At 50.8% G+C, this 10320-nt stretch overlaps 1 protein-coding gene across 3 annotated transcripts; it reads right to left on the bottom strand.

The window, feature by feature from the left end:
• Positions 1-849: 849 nt before the first annotated feature.
• AVPI1 (arginine vasopressin induced 1) lies at positions 850-9561 on the bottom strand. Of its 3 annotated transcripts, none has more exons than XM_079899501.1 (3): positions 9041-9263; positions 2649-2936; positions 850-1447 (listed from the first exon to the last, which is right to left on the bottom strand). In XM_079899501.1, exons 1-3 carry the CDS (start codon positions 9058-9060, stop codon positions 1288-1290), a joined length of 468 nt encoding a protein of 155 aa, XP_079755627.1. In that variant the 5' UTR covers positions 9061-9263; the 3' UTR covers positions 850-1287. The 3 variants fall into 3 exon arrangements, with proteins under 3 accessions (XP_079755627.1, XP_079755629.1, XP_079755628.1); XM_079899503.1 differs by having other exon boundaries at positions 9075-9263; XM_079899502.1 differs by lacking the exon at positions 9041-9263 and adding an exon at positions 9273-9561 and having other exon boundaries at positions 853-1447.
• Between the last annotated feature and the right edge of the window lie 759 nt (positions 9562-10320).

The raw sequence follows: 10320 nt of genomic DNA, 5'->3' as shown, positions 1-10320 counted from the left end.
AAATATTTTCATAACTCATTTGACACCAACACCTGACTTGCACCTACACAGATGCAAAGCTATTTGTAATCATGTATCCCTTTTACTGTGAATATTTGTTGCAGAAATATTAGTGTTCTGTTATGAGATGCTCCCCCAATAGGGATTATACAGTTTTTGCAATAACTCCTTTCTAAAAGCCAAAAAAATTCTAAATTACAAAATCATCTCTCTCAAAGGTTTGGGGTAAGGAATGTGGACTGGCTTCTCTTTTTGGCCATAAGAGGGCAGCTCTGCTCTGTGTGTGCATCACTGCCCACTTGGAGCAATTTGAACTCTGGCTCCTTTAAGTGACGGATAACCAAGCAGATAGGATGGGTGTGACGGGAGCTGAATGCTAATGAACATACAGTAGGCTTCTTTTGAGCCAAAGTTAGAATAGTAGTCAAAAATCCTCACCTCTAGCGTTTTCAGTCTACAGGAAACCTCAGTAATGCAAAAGGCATGATTGGTGCAGCTGTCGAGCTGCCTCAGGATGGTTGCTCCACGGGGATGCAGAAGCCAGCTGAGGAGCTGCTGCCCACTACACTGACGGCAGACTCATCCGGCCTAGGGTCACGGCCCACTATGCAGGGCTGACTGTAATAGTCTCCCCTTCCAGAGCTGGCTAGGGGCCAAGAACCCTCTCTCCTCATCTTGGACCAGGACTGCCTGTGGAGAGGCTTCCATCTCGCCTCCCAGTCTGACAGCCTCTGGTAAAGGAGGCCAGCCCTATTTTCTCCTTCCTTCCCTCCCTGCAGCGAGCCCAGTGCCTCACCCCCAGCTCCAGAGTGTCCATTCTGGATTTTCCCCTTCTGTGACAGACTCACAAAGCTCTTGATGCGAATGGTTTTATTTTGCCACTTAAACTATGGTTTCCTTGTGCTGGCCTGAAGGGGCAGGGGTGTGGGACAAGCTGCTGGACCACGGGTTACGGTAGTAGTAGGAGGGTCGGTAGCAGGAGTGGTGAGATGCTGAGTCTGAGTGCCTGTCCTTGACTCCCAGGGGAATATCATGCAGCCCAGGTATAGTGTTAAACTGAGAAGGGCTGAGGCAGGAACGGTCACTGTTTCTCCTCAATCTGGTGAGGAATGGGTCCCATATAACAGCTCAGTGGAAGCCTCCGGGCCTGTTCTGACTCGAGCAGGCCAGTGGCAGCAGTGGGGCTGTCTGCCTCAGCTCTCTTCCTTCTTCGCTTCCCCAGACCCTTTGGCAAAAGTCCCTATGAATCCTGGGGAAGATAGAGCTGTTCCCAGCCCTTTCCCCGGATCAGTGTCTGATCTGATGAAGGTAGCCTGGGGGACCTGGCTTCCTCCAGTTCCGGCGGATCCTGGCATTGGTCCTCCTGGAGTTCAGATACTGCCCGCTGGAAGCCATCTCCGTGGCACTGCTCTGTGGGTCGGCCGGTGGAGCGCGGGGCTCTGTGATTCTGCAGGGAACAAGTGTGTTTTAAGCCAACATCAATAGGAAGGACAGTACAGGGACTGAAGAGATTTTGGTCATGGTGAACTATTAAAACACATTGTTCAGGGGGACTTCCCTGGTGGTCCAGTGCCTAAGACTCCACACTCCCAATGTAGGGGGTCTGGGTTCGATCCCTGGTCGGGGAACTAGATCCCACATGCCGCAACTAAAGGTCCCGCATGCCACAACTAAAAGATCCCACATGCTGCAACTAAGACCTGACGTAGCCAAATAAATAAATATTAAAAAACAAAACAAACATTGTTCAGGGCCAAATGAGACCAGGGCTCTGGTCTCATCTCTGGCCAAAGAGCTGCATGACAAGGCAAAGCTTTCAGACTGCTCTTCTGTAAAGAGAGTGGGGCTAGATCAGGGGGTGAGACACTCAGCATTTCTCCGTCTTCCTCATCCTGTACTCATGGCAGACATCATTAATCTGTCCTGATACAAGACCAGAGGGCAAGTATCCATCTCAAGATGATTTCAGTAGGGATTACTAATCAATTGGAACTAATACGAGCAATGAAGCTGATTTGCTGCCCCTGGACCTGATGATCTCAGAAGGCCTGCTCGGATCTGATATTCTGACTGTGGGCCCAGCGTGTAACGCATAGTGATTGGTTAGGCCATGTGGTTCAACTTGATCTCTTGGGGCTTGCTGTTCCTGAGCTGGCAGTGACCTAATAAGCAAAGAGGTGGAGGACTAGGGAAAGTTTAAGGTAAAGTTTCTCAACCGTTTTTAACCCTTGATGTCTCTACAGTACTCTCTTATGCTATTTTCTTAGTAATCCCACAGCCAAGGTTTTCACCAGGCTTACTTTTGAATGTTACCTGTTCAGCAATAGGTAAACAGGATTGTTTTTTCTTCCAGACCATAGTCCCTCGCACCTGGTGGAGAATCACTGCGAAATGAGGTGGCACTGAGAGGACCCAGGCACCCGTTCCCATGGGAGTAGGGTTAGGGTCATAGATGATTCCAGTAGTAAGAGCAACCTCTAAGTGTCAACCACATGGTAAGTAAGCGCTGTGTAGACCTCACAACAACCCCAGTGGTAGGTACTTAGAGGTGAGGCCAGGTGAGCAGCTCCAGGCCCCAGAGCCAGGAAAGGGTACAGTGGGCGTGTTAGTGCTCTCCTCCCCGCGGCCCTCCAGCCCCAGGGGCCTACCTGAGCCGGCTGCAGTGGTGTAGCGAGGGGCCCAGGGGCTTCTGCCGAGGGGGCCTCTTCCTGCGCAGCCTCTTCAAGGCCTCCGCCACATGGTGGTCCCCTGCACACTCCCAGACGACCTGCGCTCGTTCCTCGGCCAGCTGGTCCCCGCTGCGGTGAAACAGGCCCTGGATCTGCAGCAGCTCAGCGTCCTGGAAGATGTTGGCCGAGGCCTGCTTGCGGCCCCGGGCTTCTGTCGGGGCCTGCCCAGGGGGCGGCTCGCTCACCACAGAGGCGGGAGTACCCATCCTGGGTGCCGAGGAAGGAACAGGGAGGGAGGTCAGCAGCTCAGCAGGCCCTTCCCAAGCCCTGGGGTCCTGACTAACGCAAGGGCTTCTGGTGTTTCTATTCTCCAGGAGCCGAAGTGGAGGAAGTCTTGACTTAAAATCACTCTAATTTCCCAGAGCACCTTGGGGAAATAATAATGATGATGACAGTCAAACTATACTATAAAGTGCTTATGTGCCTGACGTATGTATTAAGGGTCACAGAAGGTGAGGATTGTTTATCTCCACTTTACAGATGAAGAAGCGCACCCCAGATGTTAAATGACTTTCTTGCAGGCACAAAGCCACGTGTAAGTGCAGAGCCAGAAGTAGAACCCAAGTCTGTCTGGCTGCGGAGTCCACGCAGACCCCGGGTCCTGGTGATAACGCCCGTAGCAGCGGCAGCTGAAACGTGTTAAGCACTTATGTATCACGCTTCACTGTAAGAGCTGTATTCACATAACATCGTTGAAATGTGAACACAACAGCCCTATGAGGAAGGTACTTTTTAACCTCCTCATGTCACAGATGAGGAAACTGAAGAACAATCCAGAATACTCTGATGCTGAGACCTAAGCTTTTGGCACAGAAGTAGGAGAGGGGCTGTGGACCTGGGCTCCCCGGGTGGGAATCCGGCTTCTGGCCGCCTGCACCACTTACTGGCCGGGTGACCCTCCACACCTCATCTGCTTCCTGTGGAACTTAGCCATACTAGTACCTACTTCGTAGAGCTCCTGTGAGGACTGAGTGAAGACATATAAAGCATTAAGACCACTCATTTGCTTTTCCATCTACAACATTCAGAAGGGTCATCCCATTTTCTATTTTCAAGACCCTGGGGATGAACCTAGTCCATATAATTTAGTAAACACAGTATGAAATAGACCAATCATATCTAACCACAGTCCAGAGGACCACAGAGGCAAAGGTAGGGGCAGAAGAAGGGGTTACAGGGTTAGAATATCCTATCAGGGCAGAGGCAGAAATCGATACTAAGTTCAATAAAAGTTAGGCTCTGGTCAATGCCCCTGCCTCCTCACATGCAAGAAATGAAAATCGAATTACCTCAGTTCTAGATAGTTGTTTTTGAATGATAAAGGGATAAGAGGCTCACCCACCTTATCCTTATCTTCACTACAGCCTGAAAAAGCTATGGCATTGGAAAATAGACTGGAGACCAGGAGACCAAGGACTTTGGCATTACACAGAATTGAGTTTGAATCCCAGCTCTGCCACCTTCCTGGCTGTGACCTTAGGCAAGTTACTCAACCTCTCTGAGCCTGTTTGCTTAACTGTAAAATGGGGCTAATAATCAATTCTCAGGATTACTGTGAGGATTAAATGGGTCTAGTGTGGTATCAGGTCCCCAATGGGAGCTAAATAAATGCAAATGCCCCTCTTCTTGGCCTCCTTGACGTTTTTTCTTGGGTCAGGGGTGTAATGTAGACCCTCCTTTTCCTCTGAGCAGCCTGGCCTGAGCCAGCTGAAGGCCTGCCTGTGCTCCCTTCACCCTTCACAGTCCTGGGCCTAACAAGGAAGGCCTGGTTGCTAAGTCAGACCTCATTCCACAGCCAGCTATAGAGACACCTATCAAACAGCAACTGGCTTACAAAGGGGGAAATCAAATTTAAAATATATTTAAATTAAAAATGTACATGCTCACTGTAAAAAGTGCAAAAGAACAGAATCAGGGACTTCCCTGGTGGCGCAGTGGCTAAGCTTGCCAATGCAAAGGACACGTGTTCAAGCCCTGGTCCGGGAAGATCCCACATGCCGCGGAGCAACTAAACCTGTGAGCCACAACTACTGAAGCCCACGTGCCTAGAGCCTGTGTTGCACAACAAGAGAAGCCACCGCAATGAGAAGCCCGCGCACCGCAACGAAGAGCAGCCCCGGCTCTCTGCAACTAGAGAAAGCCCACGTGCAGCAACAAAGACCCAGCACAGCCAAAAAATAAATAAAATAAATTTATTAAAAAAAAAAACAGAATCATATAAATAAGAGCATCAGCAGTTTCCTATCCATCTTCAGCCCACCTGCCGAAGTAACCCTCACTCTCACCTGCTTTTTTTTTTTTTTTTTTTTTTGCTGTAAGCGGGCCTCTCACTGCTGCGGCCTCTCCCGTTGCGGAGCACAGGCTCCGGACGCGCAGGCTCAGCGGCCGTGGCTCACGGGCCCAGCCGCTTCGCGGCATGTGGGATCTTCCCGGACTGAGGCACGAACCCGCGTCCCCTGCATCGGCAGGCGGACTCTCAACCACTGCGCCACCAGGGAAGCCCTCACCTGCTTTTTATGCTCTTGAGAATTTGAGTCATCTCTCCTTCTCATTCAGACTCCTCAGATATGACTGTCCCCCTCCTTGCCCTGGCCATCCCTCCTCCTCATCCCAGTAGCCATCCTCCTTCCAGTAATTTCCACACTCACCCTGTTCCAGTTTCTAGGCCTTCTATCATAAGAATCCCACTCTCTTGAAAAGATTTAATAACTAAAATAAACCTTCAGAAGGCTGTCAGATAAATTAACTTCATAAAAATTGTGCTTTTTGGGGGACTTCCCTGGTGGTCCAGCGGTTAAGACTCTGCGCTTCCACTGCAGGGGCCGCGGGTTCGATCCCTGGTCGGGGAACTAAGATCTCGCATGCTGTGTGGCATGGCCAAAAAAAAAAAAAGTTAAAAAAAAATGTACTTGTTATCTGGAAAATGGGAATTTTAAAATCTGCCTCGGCCACAGCAGTGAGAGGCCCGCGTACCGCAAAAAAAAAAAAAATCTGCCTCTCCATAGGCACAATTATGAGAATCCAGTTAAGACCTAATATGCGTGGTAATTAAACCCCCAGTGCTGGATGATATCAATATACTGTGACCAGACAACAACAGTCACCAAGTGACACTTTCAGGCTGATAAAGAGAAACTAAAGCTAACTATGGGGTGTTTATTCCGAATCAGCGACATGCGTGATATCATTTCATCCTCAAAACAGTTCTTAGGAATCAGGCACTGTTATCCTCATTGCCATTCAAACGGGACTAAAGAGTAGCTGAAATACATATCTTTGGCTCAGCGGAGGCCAGAACCTCATTTTAATGACTGCAGCCCGAGCTTTTAAACCACCAAGTTGCCCTCACAGCCAGGCAGCTCAAAGCACAGTTCTTCCCATCATTTCTGTGAGGACTGTTTCACTATTCTAATCTAATTCACAAAGTGGGTAAACTTGCCAGTGGAAAGGGAAGAACAGTGAATGTCCCACATACCAGGCAGGAGTGGGGTTGTGGAATTTATTTTAATCTTCACTAGCACCAGAGCTCTTTACCAGGTGACAGGCTGCCCCAGCCTTGAAGCCATGAACCTGTGGTACTCTGAAGAGGAAGATCCCCAGCCTCCACAAAAGAAATCTGGAACTGCAACCCGGCCCAGTGCACAGAGCACTGGCGTATGAGTCAGGGGACTAGGTTCGAGCCCTAGTTCTGCCACTCACGGGCTGAAAGGCCTCAGGCACTTCACATGGCCTCTGTGGGCCTGTTTCCCTCTTACATCTGAAAGGACAGATTGATGCTTGTGGTCTCCAAGGATGTGTGCTGGTGTTGAGTCAATGATTCTATGACAAGGCTAGGTCGGTAGGGAAGCAGAGATGGGTTTGCTTGTCTGCCAGGGCCCAGGAGCAACATGTGTGGACAGGTCTGGCTCATTAAGTGCCAGGGAACTTCCCCACCAGTAGCTTCCCTTTTCTGCCCTCCTCAGTCTTCCCTGGAGGCCAGACCCTGCTGTGCTGCTGTGGGCTGTGGGGTTAGGGTCTGGTAGAAGAGAACTCACTGCTCTAAAGCATTCTAGTGACCTAGGCTGGCTATGGCCAAGCCTGGAGCAGACGAGCAGACTGATCTTGGTGGTGGGAGAAGGGGTGACAGTTCTTCTCTTAGACTCAGGCAATCGCACCCTCCCTTCAGAGAGAATGGCAATGGGATCAAGTAGCAGCGGCTGCCTCAGGGAGGATGTGGCTCGGAGCCTGACCTCCCAGATGGTCCAGCCACCTCTGCCAGGGCTGCAAGGCCCTGCAAGGCCCTGCCTCCTGCCTCTAGCCTCCAGCGGCCAGTTATAGAGTTACAGTGAGTTACAAACACACCAACAAGGAACCATCTGGGAGAGTCTGAGCCTTCAGCCTCAACCACAGCCTCCGTGAATCTCGAGAGGCCTTGGCACCTCCAGATTTTGAGGCCCCTCACTCCTGGCTCTGCCTCCCACTCTGGGATTCAGACAGCAGAGTGAGGCTGGGAATAAACATCAGTGGATTTCACGTAGGACTATCTGGTAAACTTTGAGAAAACTGAATCAGAACACTTTTATTATCAGAAAAAAATTTCCTGTCTTATTCAATGTGTTACTTTCCCACGAATTTCCTGGACAAGACCTGAATCCAGGGAAGTCCGTGTGTACTTGAACAATGGCAGTTTTTTAAACTGGGAAGTGAAACCACGGATCTATTAAAAGATTATAAATGGATCTTTCATTTCAGAGCTGACATAAAAAATAGGTATGGGTCTGTGAGCAAATGTGTAAAGACTAATTGTGAAATACTTCAATTTGATCCAAACTAGCTTAGAAACGAACTCCCAAAGTAAATATCAAATGTTGAAAATGAAGTTCAACTTGTTTTGAAACAGGCAATAAATGAACTGCAGGGCTCTTACAAAGAAATATATTTAAAAGGTGACTCGCCATGCACTGAATTTGCAGTACATAAATATGGTGCCCAACTGAATGTTCTTTATAACGTATGAAGCTCAGTTCAGACAGCCATTCTCTCTGTAGTCTCAGGGAGGTACAGGCAACTATGACAGGCACAACACACTTGTATGACCTGGGCAGCAACTGGGCCCTCGCTCTCCCCCTTAGATAATGCTGGTGATGGTAATAATCTGTAATCAGAGGCCAAGGGCCTCTTTAGAAAAAGAACTGGAGGCTCTGGCCCAAGGCCCAAATCAACACCTGTGGTCTTGGCCTGCTTCCCTGCACCGACATGCCACTGGACAGCAGCCAAAATCAGTGGCTCTTTCAAGCAGGAGGCTCAGTCCAAATGGCCTTGTGGGCCTAGCTCAACCAGGAGAGAACTGGACACAGGCTGGTCTCCAATTCTGTGTCCCAGGAGGTAAAGAAAGGAAATGGACCCTTCCCCCAGATCAAGTCTCAGATATGACCTGGAAGTAAACTCCTGCTAGATCTAGGAATAACTCTTTTCAAGAGTTCAAGAACCCTGAATTCTGGCTCTGCCTCTGATAACTGGGTACCTTGGCAGGCCTCGGTTTTCCCCTGCCTCAATTTGCACATCATCAAAATGGTGAGAATAAATAACCCTTAGGGGATAGGGAGATAAAATATGCCAAAGCATCTATGCCAGTACATTACATCGTGAATGAATGATGCAAAGGAGAGAGGCTGTTTAACCACCAGGGACTATAGAATCACTGCCATTTTCATCCTCACTACTGTCATGAAACTCCCTCAAAAGGGACCTTCACTCTTGGGAGAAGAGAGTAAAGGGAGATGGATTCATCTGTGGACTTTTAAATCATCGCTGCCACTGAGGCATCTTGCTCCCTGTCAAGTGCAGAACAGCACTTTCTGAGGAGTAATATCTTTAATCCTCACAACACCCCTATGAGGAGGCACTATTATTGTTACACCCATTTTACAGATGAGAAAGCTGTGCCCACAAAGGTTAAGTAACTTCCCAAAGTCACACAGGTGGTAGGTGACGAGGCTGGGATCGTGGGCACGCTCTCAACCACTGCTATTTTTGTTCCTGCCGGATGGCTGACGAGGTCTTCTGGGGGAAGAAGGACCCAGGAGGCTCTGAAACGGCCTATCTGCTTCTGCGGGTTTTGGAAGGCGCAGGGATCGAAAGTCAGGTCTCCCAAGCCAGCCTCTGTGCCCTCGACACTCCACCGCCCCGCGGGGAGTTAGAGCGATTACTCACCACGCTGAAGGGCAGAGCCGACAGACCTCAAATCGGGATGGGGTCAGCTAAGATGCACCCACCCCAACCCCCTTGCACGGCTTTCGAAAGGGCGGGCTTCCTGCCTCGACGGTGCTTACAGGGACCGGACGGCGCTCATCAACAGGACAAGACCTTGGGAGGGAGTATCCCGGTCGAGGTCACACGGCGATATCCCCAGCACGGGTCCGCCCCCGGGCTCAGACGTGGCCGCTTCGCACAACGACGGGCTCTAAGTGGGCCTGGGAATTCGGGTCCCGGCGACAACCCTGCTCTGACGGCCCGCCCACTCGCTTCCACCGCAGCTCAAGCCAGGCTGCCGAACCTACGTACCTGGCCGCCTGAGGCGGGCCACCTCGGTCACAGCCGCCGTTCCCCAGAGAAAGCGCTCCCTGGCTCGGGAACAGCCAATCCTTTGCCGAGCTTTGGTGTGAGCGCCCCGCGAGCCTTCCAAAATCGAACGCGGAGACTCCGTGAGCCAATCGGCGGCGGCAGAGGGGTGAGGGGCGTGTCCCGCCTAGCCCCCTTCTCTCCCAAGGCCTCGAAATCCGAGTGCGAAGAAGCCCCAGGTCCAATCAGCGGCGGAGCAGCAGAGAGGGGCGTGTCCTCCCGGGCCCTTTCCCTCCGCCCCAGGCGGCCCTCGCTCAGCGCGCGGAGGTGCCCCCTTCATTGACGTCAGTCCTCAGGAAGAGCGCGGTTTTGCTGGCTCGGGAGCGGGGGCGGGGCCGCATTCCTGCCCCGGGGTGCGGCGACGGCTGGCCGTGCTGGTTACACGTGACGGATGCCCCCCTCCCCTGGGCCCGAGGCCTTTGCGCGCGGCGCCGAGTTCCTTGCAGCATGTGGCCCTCTGCAAATAAATAGACTTGCAGCTCCTTAAACTCAACTCCCAGACCACTTGTCTTCTGGCTGCAGCTTTGCGGGAGAGGAAGGGACAGTCAGTGCGGTGGTAAGACCTTTGGTTTCAAAGCCAGAATGTCTTGGGTTCGAATCTTGAATCAGCTGTGCAATCTCGGGCCAACCTCCTAATGAGACACTATTAAAAAGGTTTCATTCATTCCTTCGACAATGGTCCATTAGGGACTCACCCTGTCCGAGTTCCTTGACCAGCAGCGAACTGAGACACCTTTAATAAGCCTTGCCCTGGGGGAATTTACAGCTTAGTAAGGGAGGCAGACATTTAAAAACTTAAAACATTTAGTTGTGATTACAATTATGATAAACATGAAGGAACCTAAGCTCCCTTGGGGAGGTCCTAGAAGGCAGAAGTAACATTTCAGTTGAGTTGTGAAGGAGGAGTTGAAATTAATCAAATGAAGAGGAATGGGTCTGGGCAGAGAGAAAGCCACATGCTAAGGCCAGGAGGCAGCTTGACTCAGGAGGA

The sequence above is a fragment of the Stenella coeruleoalba genome (genome assembly GCF_951394435.1).
Source record: "Stenella coeruleoalba genome assembly, chromosome: 16".
Classification (NCBI taxonomy): Eukaryota; Metazoa; Chordata; class Mammalia; order Artiodactyla; family Delphinidae; genus Stenella; species Stenella coeruleoalba.
The sequence above is the reverse complement of the archived record's forward strand: the minus strand, read 5'-3'. Positions and strand labels throughout refer to the sequence as shown.